At 46.2% G+C, this 17599-nt stretch overlaps 1 protein-coding gene across 1 annotated transcript; it reads left to right on the top strand.

Moving 5' to 3' along the window:
* Positions 1-1037: 1037 nt before the first annotated feature.
* Positions 1038-15091, top strand: RHOF (ras homolog family member F, filopodia associated). The gene is made up of 5 exons (XM_056859094.1): positions 1038-1196; positions 7503-7590; positions 12317-12426; positions 13436-13570; positions 14927-15091. Exons 1-5 carry the CDS (start codon positions 1038-1040, stop codon positions 15089-15091), a joined length of 657 nt encoding a protein of 218 aa, XP_056715072.1.
* The last annotated feature ends 2508 nt before the right edge of the window (positions 15092-17599 follow it).

Here is a 17599-nt window from a genome sequence, read left to right as displayed (position 1 = left end):
TTGTGAAGGTGGGGAAAAGACCCTATTACTAGGGTTGCCAGCTCCAGGTTGGGAAATAACTGGAGATTTTGGGGGCGGAGCCTGAGGAGGGCTGGGTTTGGGGAGAGGAATGACTTCAATGCCATAAAGTCCAATTGACAAAGCGGCCACTTTCTCCAGGGGAACTGATCTCTATCTGCTGGAGATCAGTTGTAATAGCAGATCTCCAGCTAGTACCTGGAGGCTGAGAAAACCAGTACAGGAGCAACGCTGATAACAATGCCAATATATTATAGCTACATATACACTTTACAGTATGTGGTAATGAAACCACCAATCACACATACATTCAGTACAACAGTGGATGTGCACATCCACTGTTGTACTGAATGTATGTGTGATTGGTGGTTTCATTACCACATACTGTAAAGTGTATATGTAGCTATAATATATTGGCATTGTTATCAGCGTTGCTCCTGTACTGGTTTTCTCATCTTCCTGATAATAGTACAGAGGTGTCTTTTTTTTTCTCCTAGTACCTGGAGGTTGGCAACCCTACCTATTACGGTACTCCGAGGTCCTTAAAAAAGGCCAATTAAGTGAATGTGGGAGAATCCAAGGCGTAATTTAGCGCAGGTTATGCAATGCCCCCCCCCCGGTTTGGTGCGAGAAGACATTTGTTCGAAGCTTATTTTCCATAATGCTTAAACAAAAAACAAAAAAAAACACAAAAACAAAAAAAAAATAACCCCAAGTGTGATGATGCGAAGAGGAAGCGGCCGCCCTCCCGCGAGCGAAACCTCGACGGACGAGCCGCCGCCTCGCCTCAGAAAGGCTGCGCCGGCCCCAGGGAGAGGCAGGCGCGCCCGAGGAGCGCCTGAAAGGAGGCTGCAACCGCCAGAAACCACCACCACCACCCTCATAATCTCAAACCGGCCCGTGTGAAGGAGAGAGGGGACAGCCAGCCAGCCAGCCTCCCCCCCTCCCCCACCCAGCCTCTCGAGCTCCTGCCGTTTTCCCGCGCTTTGCGGCTGAGGGGAGGGAGAGGGTCTCTCCTCATGGCCGTGGCCAACGGGGCAGCCCCGGCAGCGCCGGGAGGAGCGAGCCCGGCTGAGGGGAAGAAGAAGCGGGAGGAGCTGAAGGTGGTGGTCGTGGGCGACGGGGGCTGCGGGAAGACGTCGCTGCTCCTGGTGTACGCCAAGGGCGCCTTCCCGGAGGTGAGTAGGGGGCCCGGCGGCGGCGGTGGCGGCGGCAGCATCCCTCTTTATGGCCGCGCTCAGCCAATCGGAGCTCGCGCGCCCTTCCCCCCCCCCTAAAAGATGGCCGGTTTGAGTCTGTCAGAAACTTCTAGAGCGACTCCGCACCTTTCCCTCAGGGGCCCCTCAGGGCCTTCTGGCACGATTCCACACAGTTTCCCCCACAGGTCAAGACAAGATCTACCTTAGGTTGTGTGTTTTTTTTAAAAGGCCACCCTTGTTTCAAAGAGATCAGGGCAGCCTAGCTGGCTGGTCCCATCCTCCGATTATTATTTTTTTGCCCGCACAACAACCCTGTGAGGCAGGTTAAGCCAAGAGAGAGACAGCAGTAGTGTGGTTTAGAAGTTGAACACATGAAGCTGCCTTATACTGAATCAGAGCCTTGGTCCATCAGAGTCAGTACTGTCTACTCGGACCGGCAGCGGCTCTCCAGGGTCTCAGGCAGAGAAAGTCTTTGACATCACCTACTTGCCTAGTCCCTTTAACTGGAGATGCCGGGGATTGAACCTGGGACCTTGTGCATGCCAAGCAGAGGCTCTGTCACTGAGCCACAGCCCCTGTTTTGTTTTTGTAATGCCACCCTTGTTTCAAAGAGATCAGGGCAGCCTAGGTGGCTGCCCCATCCTCCATTTTTGCCCTCACAACAACCCTGTGAGGCAGGTTAAGCCAAGAGAGAGACAGCAATAGTGTGGTTTAGAACAGGGCTTCTTAAAGTTTTTCAACTCGCGACCCCTTTTCGCCCAAGAATTTTTTTATGCGGCCCGAGGTATATAGGCTATATAAAATAGGTATACAAATCAAACGTTTACTGATAATAAATCATAAAGAAACCTTTTACTGTTGCCAAATTTTTCGCAACCCCCACATTTGGTTATGCCAGTTTAAGAAGCTTTAGTTTAGAAGATAAAGGTACTTATTACAGTCCATGACCAGCAAATACAGTAAAAATATAAAAAAATGGGAACAATTAAAAATAATCATGGTGCACATCAACCACAAATAGTTTAGAAGATGAACACGTGAAGCTGGCTTCTACTGATTCAGACCCTTGGTCCATCAAGGTCAATATTGTCTACTCAGACCAGCCTAGTCCCTTTAACTGGGGATGCCGGGGATTGAACCTGGGAACTTCTGCATGCCAAGCAGATGCTCTACCACTGAGGCACAGCCCCTCCCCAATTTGTCAGTTAGTGATTGTGGGGAGAAAAAGGGCTCTCCTCATGGCCGAAGCCAACAGGCCAGCCCGTTAGTCACTGTTAGAAGTGTCAGCGTAAACTCTGGGAAAGCTGAGTTCAGCTCTCCATTCTGCCATGAAGCTTGCGGGTTGACCTTGGACCAGTCTCTCACACACAGCCTACTTTGTTTACAGGGCTGTTGTGAGGATAAAAAGGGAACCCATGCATGTTGCCGTGAGCTTCTTGGAGGACTGCTGGGAGAAAAACACACTAGATTGTGTGTCAGTGCCCCAAGGGCAGCCAGCGAGTTTCATGGATGGATGGGATTTGAACCCAGATCTGCCTAGTTCAACAAGGATTATGCTAGATTGGGTCTTGATAATAAATCCAACCTGTAGAAAACAGTATAAAATAAGTCCTTGGTCAACCATCAGCCTTCAGACCTGCTGTCCACCAAAAGCCAGTCACAACTTTTAAGAGAGCTGTACAAGGAATAGACAGATTCCTCATTTAAAAAATTAATGGGAAATGACATGTGATTCTGTCTTCTAGAATCTGATGTGTACTCAGATTCTCAATCCTATGGGCACCGCAAAAAATAATAATCCTTGAAAGCTATTCCATGGACATCTGTGTACATATCTGCCAGATCAACCAAAATGACACAAAACAATGTGCAGGCTTTGGAGTTCTCCAGAGCTCTTCTTCAGGCTGGATATTACAAAATGAAAAAAAGATGTGTGGGGAGAAAAATAGATGTTTCAGGTCATGATTTTAAGGCCTATCCCTGTGCTCGATGCTGGTGGACAAGAAGATATACCCTGTGTATACAGTGTGGTGTAGCAGTTCAGAGTGCTGGACTAGTATCTGGGAGACCAAGGTTCGAATCCCCACTCGTGCCATGGAAGCTCGCTGGGTGACCTTGGACCAGTCACTCTCTCTCATCCTAACCTGCCTCACAGGTAGGGTTGCCAACCTCCAGGTACTAGCTGGAGATCTCCTGCTACTACAACTGATCTCCAGGCAATAGAGATCAGTTCACCTGGATATAATGGCTGCTTTGGCAATTGGACTCTACGGCATTGAAGTCCCTCCCCAAACCCCGCCCTCCTCAGGCTCTGCCCCCAAAACCTCACGCCGGTGGTGAAGAGGAACCTGGCAACCTTACTCACAGGGGTTGTGAGGATAAAATGGAGGAGAGGAGAATGATGTAAGCCGCTTTGGGTCCCCATTGCTTCATTAGTTTCATTACCGGTTTGCAGGGGGAGGGCGGGGTATAAATACAATTTATTATTATTATTACCTTCATTAGTTTTACCTTAGGTTGTGAGTAAATTGCCATATGCACAAACTAGATGCCCTCATAACTGCTGAGTTAGGACACACCCAACCACAGGGGAGGGCCTAGAATACAGCCCTTGAGTTAGGCATAAATCAATCAATAAATGCTGCCTAAGAAACAGTCCCCAATTCTACAGGCTAGATTCAGTCACAGATGCAGCAATAACATGGACATGTGGCTTTTGAAATAGATTACTGGGGTTCGTACACTCTCGGGAAACTCCATAGAAGAGATTCCCCCAGCCCTATGGGGCCAATGTGTGTCTAATACCACAGCAACGATAAGGTAGACAAGCCATTCAGCCCCACAGAAGCTCAATGGAACAGACTGCCCCACCCTCCATAGTCTAGCAAGGGTGTGCTACCCCCATCAACAGAGCCAGCCGACAGCCTCAGAGAACCTCATAAAAGGTTGCCCTGTGCGATCCCCCTAATGTTAGCAGATGGAACAGACCATTTTGCCACAGCTGTCCACCATATACCCACACAGAGACAAAAGAACACCTTGGAGCGGAGGACACTAATCTGGTGAACTGGATTTGTTTCCCGGCTCCTCCACATGAAGCCAGCTGGGTGACCTTGGGCTAGTCACAGCTCTCTTAGAGCTCTCTCAGCCCCACATACCTCACAGGGTGTCTCTTGTGGGGAGAGGAAGGGAAGCCGGTTTGATTCTCCCTTAAGTGGTGGTGAAGTCGGCATATAAAAACCAACTCTTCTTCTCAGATAGCAGCAGAGTTCAGCAGCAGTTTCATAGCATACCACATAATCCACCCACATCACCTATTGGTATGTTGCTTCTTTAAACTGATTGGCTTCAACCTCCACTTTTTTCCATAGGGGAAGCTATGTACTTGGATGGGGAGGAACCATAAAGTAGACCCCAAAGGTCCAAGGTACCCTCATGAGACTCAGGCAAAGGTTCTGTTATGCCGCTCATAGAGCTTTACGTTCTGCAAACAATAATCTCCTGGTGGTCCCCGGCCTGAAGAGTATCCAGCTGTCCTCGACCAGGGACAGGGCTTTCTCAGCCCTGGCTCCAGCCTGGTGGAACTCCCTTTCCACCGAAACTAGGGCCCTGTGGGATCTTAAACAACTCTGCAAGGCCTGCAAGATGGAGTCATTCCACCAGGCCTGTGGTTGAGGACAGCTACGGTTTTGTCATCTATGCTGACCTCCCTACCCCCCACCTATGTTACTGAAATTTATGGGGGCCCTGGTTGCTTGCAGACCCTGCAGCAACACCTATGTTTTCTATGAGTGCCATCTATTTTAATTGTTAAATTATTATTATTATTATTGCATTTGAAGAAGAAGAGTTTGTTTTTATATGCCAACTTTATCTACCACTTAAGAATTAAACCGGCTTACAATTACTTTCCCCTCCCCTCCCTGCAACAGACACCCTGTGAGGAAGGTGGGGCTGAGAGAGCTCTAAGAGAGCTGTGACTAGCCCAAGGTCACCCAGCTGGCTTCATGTGTAGGAGTGGGGAAACAAATCCAGTTCACCAGATTAGCATCTGCTGCTCATGTGGAGGAGTGGGGAATCAAACTTGATTCTCCAGATCAGAGTCCATCATTCCAAATCACCGCTCTTAACCACTACACCATGCTAGGTTTTTATTGTATTTTATACTGTTTAATTGTATTTATTACATGTTGTGAGCCGCCCTGAGCGTGGCCTTGGCCAGGGAATGAGGTTGGGATACAAAAACAAACAAACAAATAATTTAAAAAATCTCTCCCACCACACACAGTTTGTTGAGCTGGGTTGGAAAGCTGGTTAAGAAAGGGAAAAAAACTTCAGTGGTAGAAGCGCCTGTTTAAGGGCTACTGATATAGCATCACGGCTGAGGCACTTGCAACTTCCTGTAGAAGCCCGCCTCATCATTGGGACCAAAGGTTTCTTATGCTAGCTGTGTCACAGGAAATTCTTCAGCTCGCATCTAAACCGCACAGTAGCAGGATGTGTGGATGATGGTCTTCCTGTGGAGGCTGTAGCTGTTAGCCAGTTTGAGGGTTAGGGTTGCACACTTGTGTTGCAGGCATTTGCAGATGTCAAAAGTCATTTCCAGCACGATACCAGCCCCCCAGGTTACACCAGGACACTTTGCAAACACCATAAATAGAGGTTTTGCAAGAAATGTGTGGATTGGGTGGGGGAGAGTAGGAGGTAGTAGTAGTGCCTGAATTCACTTCCACTTTTTCTACCTACTCCCAGTGGCCCAGGAAGTCCTGAACAGCCATTTCTAGCCTGTCAGAAGGCTTAGCTGCATTTTTCTCAAAATATACGCAAAGGCTGCAGTGAATTCAGTGCACTTTCCTTTCTTTGCTCCTATGACCCATAGGTCCCGAGCACTTATTTCTTAGAGGAAAATATGATGGAGAGATATTTGGCCATAGCCAATGCTATATTTGGATCTCCATCAGCAAAAAGGGGACTATTTTATCTCTTGTTATGGGGGCAGGGATTTTCACCAATATGGGGGTAATCCATTTATCTCGGTGGTGATTAAAGAGGGGACATCCCATCATTTTATGACATAATGTGTCAAGTTGCATGAACAAAGTGTCAGAATATGGTAGATTTCTATATCTTCCATTTAATACTGCTGATGGAATACAATGCACTGTGTCTAGCATCTGGCTAATTTTTTAAAAGCATAATTCTGGAGGCAGATATCACCTTCTCACAGCAGAAGTGAAAGATGGCTTACATGATTGCAAAACCTAGACCTTACAGAAGTGGAATTTTTAGCAGTCACTGGGGTGGCTGAATTTGGGCGTAAAGCAGCGCAAGAGGCAAAGTGTGAGTAAGAGAAAACTATATGAATGTGTCAAAAGTCCCAGCTCCTGAAAGCCCCATGCAGACTTTTAGCTCATACCTTTAGCAGCCGCTGCATTCATGCTTTCCCCTGCCAAAACTACAAGGGGTAAAAATTTACCCTGCCTTGTAATTGAGATGTGTTGGGATTCTGCAAAAGGCACATGATTTTTCAGTGGACAGCTAGATTTCCATGGCCAGTCTAGATGCTGAGAGGTTCCTTGGGGGAGCAGAGAGTACAACAGTGACTGAGCCAGACAACTTTGCCCAAAGAAGCACAACCATTGTAGCAGAGTCCTTATCTATCAACAACTTGGATTAGTAATATTGTTCCTTCCAAGCTACAGACTTTTCTAAGGAGCACAACTGTTTTTGTGACTCTCTTTGCCAGGAAGGTTGTTGTATCAGGGGATGAGTACCCACTGGGTAGCAACTGGGGGCTACAGCACCTACATTTCCCACACATACCTGTTTAATTTTCAAACCCTCCCTTCCCAAAGTGTCTTCTGCCCCACACCACAAGGTTGTGCACTGGTTCTCTTCAGAGTCTTATATCTGCCCCCTCCCTTACAGAGAGGCAAAGAAGACACTAGAAAAAGCCGCCATAATGCTAATCAGAGTCTGGAAAGACTCTCTAACTCATAGTCATAGGCATGTGGATTCTTTAGCCTGAACACCAAGTCTTCTCAAAAGCTGTATTTAAGATCTGATTTTAAAAATGGCCCTATTTTTGGAAACTCAGTTGCCGCAACTTAACATTTTGGATGAGATTTACTAGATACTTTTGAAAGAGAAATAAAGCTGAAAGCATCGTACATAGAAAGCTAAGCAGGTGCAAGTTGGAGGCAGAGGGAAGCAGGGTGGTTGACCATGACCTTAACAATATTTTCTAACAACATGCTAACTAATTTCATTTCTCTTCTCGGACAGGAATATGCTCCTTCGGTATTTGAGAAATATACCTGCAGCATTAACGTTGGCAAAAAAGAAGTCCTCCTACATTTGTATGACACTGCAGGTAATCTTGCATTAAGACACAAAAACACCCTTCTTTAGTCTATTAAAAACACACAGACACAAACCAGCAGTGTGTTAAGACTTCCTGCAGCGGCTGGGAAGAGATTGCAGGAGGGGTAGGTGATGTATGGCTTTGACTCAAGTTGCATAATATTATAAATTTTTTAAAGCTAAGTACACAATTTACAACATTGGCTTTCTGGGGCCCATCAGAAGCTTGGCAGATTACTAATGGCAGAGAAACTTATTTGAAACTTGCCAGCCTCCCCTGCAATATTTACCGGTATGTATTTATCTTCATTTATACCTCACCTTTCTCTCCAGAGCAGCTTACATGGGTCCCTTTTCCTCAATTTTGTGTCCGAAGAAGAAGAGTTGGTGTTTATATGCTGACTTTCTCTACCACTTAAGGGAGACTCAAACCGGCTTACAATCACCTTCCCTTCCCCTCCACACCACAGACACCCTGTGAGGTAGGTGGGGCTGAGAGAGCTCTAAGAGAACTGTGACTAGCCCAAGGTCAGCCAGCTGGCTTCATGTGAAGGAGTGGGGAAACCAACCCGGTTCACCAGATTAGCTTCCGCCGCTCATGTGGAGGAGTGGGGAATCAAACCCAGTTCTTCAGATCAGAGTCCACCGCTCCAAACCACTGCTCTTAACCACTACACCATGCTGGCTGTTTTACAACAACCCTGTGAAGTAGATTAGGCTGAGAATCTGTGACTTGCCCGAGGTCACTGCAGCAATTTTCTGTGACACAGTGGGGATTCGGTCTTGGGTCTCCCAGATCCTAGCTTAGCACTCTAACCACTACACCACACTGGTTCTGATGCAGCTACAGGAAAGTACTGTGTGGAGTCCATGTTCTCAGCTCAAATAGGGGAGGCCCAGCTCCAGATGAAGTTTGTGCCCTAAATAATGTCCCATTATTACACACTTTTAAAATGTCAGGTAACATTTCCCTAAGTGTGACTAGATCACTGAACAGTTCTTTCATTAGCATATCCAAATGGGGCTGAGGTTGTTAGGAGCTGTTTGGACCCTCCAGGCCTCCATACTACAAGACCCCCTGAAATTGACCGGCTTTGCTTCCCCTTGCTGAAAGACACCCTTTCAATGCTTTAGGTGGCTAAGAGACATTTCAGTCAGTTCTTTCCTTCTTGTTCACCCCCTCCCCAACTCACTGCACGGGGACTCCACTGTCCCACCCAGCTCCCAGGACCCATAGATGCCTTTCCCACTGTGCCCTGAATCTCTTGGACATGTCTGTTATCTGTTTAGCCTAATACCAGGGTCAGCCTACAAGCTTAAAAAAAACATATAAAGCAAAGTAACTATAAAGCAACTGTTTAATGATTTAGATGCCTACAGTTATAGTAAGTGATCAGGAGAAGAAACTCCTAGGATGCTAGGTTTGCCCCGACCGCAGCAGGGGTGGAAAGGGAAGCAGTCCTCATTTTCACCCTTGCTAAACCAATTACAACAATATTAATTTTTTGTTAAAAAAAACAAACAGGTAAGCTGCCACCTCTGCAGTGGCATTTTTACCATCAGAAAATATTTGAGAGTCACACAACAGATGGTCTACTGAATATTGGACTGGTTAATTGACCTGTGGGCCAGAACAACTTCCCACCATCTAATCTGTCCGTTTACGCAACACAAGTTGTCCAGACTGTTTTTTTCTCCACTGGGAGGCACACTAGGCACAGCCTCTTGCCCCCACCTGTCAAGCCTCCTCCTTCCCTCTCCTCCCTACCTTTGCACCTCACCTCTGCTGCGTGGGTGGAGGCCTCAGTGCAGCCGTGTGAGTTGCGGCAGACCCAGACAGTTCTGACCCAGCTCATGCTCTTATCTGCCAGCGCTCAGCCCAGGATGCACGTAGGAATCTTGCAGAGAGCTGGTGCCGTCACTACTGATCTGATGCCTGCGAAAAATCAGAAATCCTTGCAAGAGCCCTATAAACTAGAAAAGCACCATTGCTGGTGCAAAGGAAGGGGCTGGTGCTCAGAGAGCAAAAAGCGGCTTATCCTGGGCTGCCTCAAGCATTATGCTCCAGCTGTCAGGCCCAAGAGGCAATGGCGGCTGATCATGTGGATGGAGGGGAAACCATTGGTCTGCTTTTGTGATCTGGGCCAATCCCTGCAATGAGTGTGAGGTGAACATGAAAGTGAGCTCCTTCTTTCACATAACACAACAAAGGCTATGCTGTTTACCTGAGAGCCAGCGTGGTGTAGTGGTTAAGAGCAGTAGTATGGAGTGGTAGACTCTGATCTGGAGAACCGGGTTTGATTCCCCACTCCTCCACATGAGCAGCAGAGGCTAATCTGATGAACCGGGTTTGTTTCCCCACTCCTACACATGAAGCCAGCTGGGTGACCTTGGGCTAATCACACTCTCTCAGCCCCACCTACCTCACAGGGTGTCTGTTGTGGGGAAGGTAAGATGATTGTAAGCCGGTTTGAGTCTTCCTTAAGTGGTAGAGAAAGCCGGCATATAAAAACCAACTCCTCTTCTTCTCTCCCTAGAGTAGTAGTATTTCGGAGTTATGTCATCATAGATTACGCACGTACATAACTTGACCTTTGTACATTGCGAAACGTTTTCCTGCTGAATAAGCTAGTACAGCCTGGTGCAACGAACATGACAAAGCTGAACCCCAACGGAAAACAAGAGATAGTTGGTGCCCGTTCATCAGTGGAAGCATTTGTGAATCAAAGACACCCAACCTGTACAAATCAGATACTAGCATACAGCTTTTTGCTTTGCGTAGCTTATGGTGCTGGAAGTATCTTGCTCCTCCCCGCTCCCTGAATATCAAGCAAAGACAGAGACAACCAGAAGCCTAGACTACATACTGACCCTAAACAGAGGTATGTGGAAGGAAGCCCCCTACTGCTAGTTGTGTTGAAGTTAGGCTGTCTCTTGGTAGTTGCCAATTTAACACATAGTTAAATTGTGGAACTCCCTGCCCCAGGATGTGGTGATGGCTGCCAATTTGGAAGGCTTTAAGAAGGGAGTGGACATGATCATGGAGGAGAGGGGCTATTAATGGCTACTAGTAAAAATGGATACTAGTCATGATGCATACCTATTCTCTCCAATACCCGAGGAGCATGCCTATTATATTAGGTGCTTTGGAACTCAGGCAGGATAATGTTGCTGCATAGAGTTGTCAACCTCCAGGTACTAGCTGGAGATCTCCTGCTATTACAATTGATCTCCAGCCGATAGAGATTTCACCTGGAGAAAATGGCTGCTTTGTCAATTGGACTCTATGGTATTGAAGTCCCTCCCCAAACCCCACCCTCTTCAATCTCCACCCCAACAACCTCCCGCTGGTGGCGAAGAGGGATCTGGCCACCCTACTGCTGCAGTCGTCTTGCTTGTGGGCTTCCTAGAGGCACCTGGTCAGCCACTTTATGAACAGACTGCTGGACTTGATGGACCTGGGTCTGGTCCAACAAGGCCGTTCTTATGTCCTTAGAACTTTTAGGGGTCTCAAGTAGCCTTGTAAGCTGCTGTTCACCTATGGTGGTTAAGAATTGCCACTAGGCAGATTAGGTTTTCCAAAAAATTAATGCTTTTGCTACCTAATGACCATAGGGGACATTGGGACAGCCTGGCCTGCCTTTTGTGCCACCCTGGTGGTCCCTTCCAACTCTTATGATTCTATAAATATCCAGCAAAAAGGTGCACACTGTGAGAGGTCTAACTTCTTAGAAATTCAGAACTTCATGGCAAGACAATGACATACCTGGCAACTCTTCTTTTGCTGCTGTGATTAAAGCATCGCTTGTGCTTTCGTTTTCTGGAAACCCCCCCTCCCCAAGCAGACAAGCACAGATCCTCATGAGACAGATGGTTTCTCAGATGATTGGCCACTGGCTGTGGCTGGCCAACAGAAGCTACCTGCTGTGTGTGACATCATAGTGATGTGGCATGTCGGATGCATTAGAATCCCTACACGGAGTAGATTTCCTGTTTCCCCCAGGGGCATCAAGTTCTTCAGAAAACATTTTTAATCAAGACAGGGGTTGTTTTTTATCCTGGTTTTGTGGAAGATACACAGTGTGGTGTAGTGATTAGAGTGTTGGGCTAGGATCTGGGAGACCTGGGTTTGAACCCCAACTCTGCCATAGAAACTTGCTGAGTGGCCTTGGGCCAGCCACACTCATTTCCCTCACAGGATTGTAGTAAGGATAAAATGGAGGATGGGAGAATGATGTTGTAAGCTGCTTTGGATCTCCACTGGAGAAAAAATACAAGGTATAAATATGTAAATAAATCTACTTTCACCCAGTTTACTAGTCATGGTTTTCCTTAGAATCCCTGGAAATGGGAGATCCATCCGTCCGTCTCCTACCTTTTCTCCAAGTAGCACAGAGCAGCATGCTGTCATTGGCAGTGGTCACCAACTGGACCTGGTTCTCTGAAGTGTTAGTTCTACAATTCAACCTGAACTCCAGATTGGCTGTCTTTGGGATCTTCAAATACTGCCCATCCCGTGTACCCTACTACTCCCAAATGGTACTCAAGGGGAAGTCATGACAGTTTTACTGGCTTAAGCTTATACTTAGTGCTTGCTAGGGTTCAAATTTGGAGACAAACACAGGAAGCATGAGCTTCATTTCTCCATTCTTTAGGGGATCTTTTGCTATTGCCCAGTCACTGGACAGAAACTACATTAAAATAAAAAGCTCTTCCCTTTCTCCTCTTTGTTCCAGGGCAGGAGGATTATGATCGGCTACGACCACTTTCATACCAGAACACCAGTGTGGTCTTAGTTTGCTATGATGTCATGAATCCTACCAGCTTTGATAATGTATTAATTAAGGTAAAAGACCTTTTATAGAGGGCTTCCATCCTTGAAGCACATACATTAGAGGGTTCTGAATAAAGTAATTTTATTTCTGTTTCCCCAAGCTATGGGAAACTTGCAGAAGGACTTTACAGTCATCAGTTTCCTTTTAAATGTGGAGAGAAAGATGACTAGTTACTTATAGGGCCTTTATAAATGTCTGTCCATGACTTGGATAGCCAGATCTTGTCTGGTTAGTATTTGGATGGGAGACTGCCAAGGAAGTCCAGGGTCGCTATGCAGAGGCAGGCAAGGGCGAACCACCTCTGAATGTTGCTTACCGTGGAAACCCCTAGCTGCAAGTTGATGGCAAAAAAAAGTCTATATAGAAGTGTACAGTGGCACAAAGACATACAGTACTAATGCAAAAAAAAACAAAAAAAAACATCCAAACAAGGCTTCAAAATAAAAACCCAGACCTGTAAAAACCAGCACAGACTTCTTCCTCTGGCTTGTTTTCCACCAATCAGCTGGGGGGGGGGGGGGAGTCACCAGTACACACATAAGATTCAGATATGTTAAGCCACATAAGTTTTACCCCCATCTCTGTTTTATTCCGGACTTACAATATGATGGGTACACCATCCTATGTACAGGAAGGCTTTAAGAGGGGAGTGGACATGTGCATGGAGGACAGGGCTATCCATGGCTACTAGTCAAAATGAATGCTAGTCATGATGCATACCTGTTCTCTCTATCTGAGGAGCAGGCCTATGGAACACAGGCAGGACAATGCTACTGCAGTTGTTTTGTTTGTGGGCTTCTTAGAGGCACCTGATTGGTCACTTGTGAGAACAGACTGCTGGACTTGATGGGCCTTGGTCTGATCCAGCAGGGCTTTTCTTGTTTTCTTATGAATGTTTAAAATATGATATCCCCGTCTCCCTCACTATCTCCTTGATCATTAGTAGTCACCCCCCTTCCCACAAACCTTGTTTCAAAAAAGTATGTCAGTAAACTTAACCCTTTCATTTCTCTCTGCCAGTGGTCTCATGAGGTGAGCCATTTCTGCCAAGGAATCCCCATAGTACTTGTTGGCTGCAAAACAGATCTCCGTAAAGACAGGGAATACTTACGGAAACTCCGCTCAGCTCAGCAGGAGCCAATCACTTACAGCCAGGTAAATGCAATGGAACACTAGTAAGAATCTTTCCATTCACAAAGGGATGCACTCAAAGGCTACTTCATGTCTGTCATAATGGTATGATCGAGAACTTGAATTAAAACAGGCAGCTATTAGATTTTCCTACTGTAACTTTTTCAGCAACCACTTGTTGCTCCACAGGACTGAACTGGCTCTTACATGGAAGATATGAGCCAGCAGCCATGATGACTAAATAGAGGCTCCACATTCAAAGTTGGCCTACTTCTGAAGAGCAACACTACAGGGAGACTTTGGCCCCCATATCTTGTTTGGAGGCTTTCTGGGCCATCTGGTTGACCACTGTCATAAACGGGCATGGATTCTAGCCTTCCCTTCTACTTGTAAAAGAGCAATTTTTGCAGATTCCCTCTTCTGGCCAGCATGATATTCCTGGGAATCCATTAGTCCATAGACAAAGATGGCTGCAGTGGAGAAGGGGGGGATTAGGTATTTATGTAGGGGAGTTCTTCTAGGGCTGCACAGGCTCCAGGCCAGATGGATTTTTGGTCATCTTATGCACACTTCAGTCTCTGGCTTTGTAGTGCTTTTGAGAGCCAGCGTGGTGTAGTGGTTAAGAGTGGTGGACTCTAATCTGGAGAACCGGGTTTGATTCCCCACTCCTCCACATGAAGCCAGCTGGGTGACCTTGGGTCTCTTAGAGCTCTCAGCCCCACCTACCTCACAGGGTGTTTGTTGTGGGGAAGGGAAGGTTTGATTCTTCCTTAAGTGGCAGAGAAAGTCGGCATATAAAAACCAACTCTTCTTCTTGGCTTTGTGGAGCTAACCAGATTAAGAGCTGTTGGGCTTATGCTGACCAACTAAGCCTTCTTCCAAACTCTGTCCACTGAATACATGAGAATGCATTATACCCAACCAGACCATTGATTAATCTAGGAGGACATTATTTTCTTTGACTGACAAAGCCTCCTGAGGTCACAGGAAGACGCCTTCCTCTTGCTGCTAGAAATCCAGGAAGCTCTGGGGATTGAACCTGGCATGCCACACCCGTTCTATCATTGAGCAGCCCCTTCTCAGCCTTATGCAAGAGTGCTCAATCATTCTTCTCTGGAAACTGTGTTCTTTAACACAGTTTTTATGCTTCATATGTAGACCTGATGGTTACAGCATCAAATTTGGCAATCGAGAGCAGCTTAAGAAATCCAAGCACACACACTTGCGAAGCTGCTAAGAGAAGTAAATACACAAGTACCAAGTGTACCTTTATGTACACAAAGCTCACAATTAAGTCACTTCATGCCCCTTGTTTTGACTTTGTTGGCTGCTTTGAGCCTCGCTTCATTTTGTAAGGCTTTTCTTGATCCCATCCTCCAGGGTGAAGAAGCTCGTCGCCAGATGAATGCAGACGTTTACCTGGAGTGTTCAGCCAAGTACCGTGAAAACATTGAAGACATTTTCAGGGAAGCAGCAAGCATTGCTCTGAACGCCATGAAAAAAAACAAGCGACAGAAGAAATTGAGGCCATGTGCCCTATTGTGATGGCAAGCTAGACAACGAAAAGAACTTACAGAAAGTGTTACTGGCTTTCCTTCAGCGATTAGCAAGGAGGCATTTCTGCATTTTCTAAATTGACTGTTCTTCTTGCAATTTTACCTGAAAAACTGACTGGTTTTCATGCAGCAGTTTCTGTTTATTGTACCTTCTCTGCTGAAGACTGAACTGTGAGAACAGCCGGTCCATTTCCAGAAGCCAGCAGCGATTTGCCAGTCTTTCATTAGCACTTCTGGGACAGGTAGGGACTTACTAGCACATCAACTAAGGTAAGGTCTGCAGGACCAGAGCTTTGCCATGATTAAATACTTGTTCTTACATTAAAAAAAGCTTTCTTGAAAAATGAGGAATACCTGCAGTTTTTGAAGGATCAAAATGTTCTTACAAGAAAAGTTTGTGCTCCAGTAGAGCCAGTGTGGTGTAGTGGTTAAAATTGGTGGTTTGGAGTGGTGGACTCTAATGTGGAGAACCAGGTTTGATTCCTCACTCCTCCACATGAGTGGCAGAGGCTAATCTGGTGAACCGGATTTGTTTCCCCACTCCCACACTTGAAGCCAGCTGGGTGACCTTGGGCTAGTCACAGCTTTCTTAGAACTCTCTCAGCCCTACCTACCTCACAGGGGGTCTGTTGTGGGGAGGGGAAGGGAAGGTGATTTAAGCCGGTTTGATTCTTCCTTAAGTGGTAGAGAAAGTCGGCATATAAAAACCAACTCTTTTTCTTCTTCCATTAAGATTTGTGGTAATAATGCTAAAGGCACTGTCACGCATCCTACAATGCCACTCAGCAAAGTATGAAGCCTTTCTCCAACTTCAGTGGCGCTTTCTCCACTTACTGGAGGAAGACATGAGACTTTGCTGAGCAGAAAGGGAGAACACATGAAGCTGCCTTCTACTGACTCAGACCCTTGGTCCATCTAAGTCAGTATTGTCTACTCAGACTGGCAGCGGCTCTCCAGGATCTCAGGCAGAGGTCTTTCCCATCACCTACTCACCTAGTCCCTTTAACTGGAGACGCTGGGGATTGAACCTGGGACCTTCTGCATGCCAAGCAGAGGCTCTACCACTGAGCCACGCCCCTCCCCCTGAGAGGATACACGCCACTGTGTTAGTTAAAGAGATCGCTGCCATTCATGTACTGAAGTATAAAGCTGCCTTCTGTAGAGCCAGCCCATTGATCCAGTCTCTCTCAGGATTGCCTTCTCCGAGGGGCAGCAACTCTCCAAGGTCTCAAGCAGAGAATGGTCACCCACAATGCCAGTTACTGGCCCTCTGTCAAGGGGAGATGGGGACATTTTCCAATGGTAGTAGGTAAATGGCCTTTCAGCCATTGCAACATACTAAAAGGCATGGGAGAGAAGGTGTAACAAGATGTCAGGAACCAAAGTACCCTTTATGATTAAGTAACTGATTATTTAATTCCAGCAAAGGGTCACAGAGCATCGGATTAAGGCAAGGAGGCTGTGTCTCCAGTTGCGGTTTGGATAGATGTCCATTAAGCCATGCTGAGTAGCCAATGAATACAGGTTTTTTAAAAAAATCTTTTTGTGTGGGCCACCTGATCCTGAAAAACCACCTCAAACTATACTCCCTTCAAAACATCGCCCTACTTTAACTACAGTGTGTGTTTCAATGCTTTTTCCTCCTTCTCCCTTGTTCCCTTGTAAAACTGGCATCTTAAATGGATTTTTTATTTCGTTGGGTCAACCATCCACTAGCAGGGAGCACTGAGTTAATCTAAAGAGAGCCCTTTCCCTGATGTAAAAATATTTTTACGGCCATCAAGGTAATGAATGAATGGAACCTGTGATAAGATAGTGGTGCCAACTGATTACATGGAACAAGTGTCAGCCCTGGTTTCCACCTTCTGTAGGACAGAGCTCATAAGCAGAACTCAGTCAGAAATATGTAACAGGAACAAAAACCCAGGACTTGATATGTTTGATTAACCAAACAAAAGATGCTGCTGAGGCAAGAGTGGGAGCTTCTCCATGAAAAGACACAAAAAGTCAGTCATGGTTTTCTTGAACCAGTGAAGGAACTCCCAAATTTTGGTCTCATTCCGCACTTCCAGAACCTAGGCTCAGGACTGAAACCCCTTCTTGTCACACTACCACTCATCATTGTTTGAAGCAGCCCCATGACCCACAAAGACATCTCTTATCCTGCCCGAGTGTCACTAGAAGTCAAAGATGACTTTTTAAAAGGGGATCAATAGACCACAATGTGAAATAAAACTTACTAAAAATGACCTGGATGAGGCAGTTCTTTTATTTGCTAACGTTTCTTCCCCCACCCTCTTCCAAGACTCAACAAGATTTTAGTTCTGTAAACGAAACATTCATTCAGCCTTTGTGCCAACAAATCACATTACATCACACCATTCACTGGATTTCAAGAGGCTTTCTACTTAAGCTTTTTTTTGTAAGCAAGTCTAACTGGAATAGGTTACAATAATGAGGCAAAGGATCCCCTCCACCTGTTTTATGTGCCACTGAA

The sequence above is a fragment of the Euleptes europaea genome, chromosome 13, assembly GCF_029931775.1.
Source record: "Euleptes europaea isolate rEulEur1 chromosome 13, rEulEur1.hap1, whole genome shotgun sequence".
Taxonomy (NCBI): Eukaryota; Metazoa; Chordata; class Lepidosauria; order Squamata; family Sphaerodactylidae; genus Euleptes; species Euleptes europaea.
This window is presented reverse-complemented; position numbering and strand designations above follow the sequence as displayed.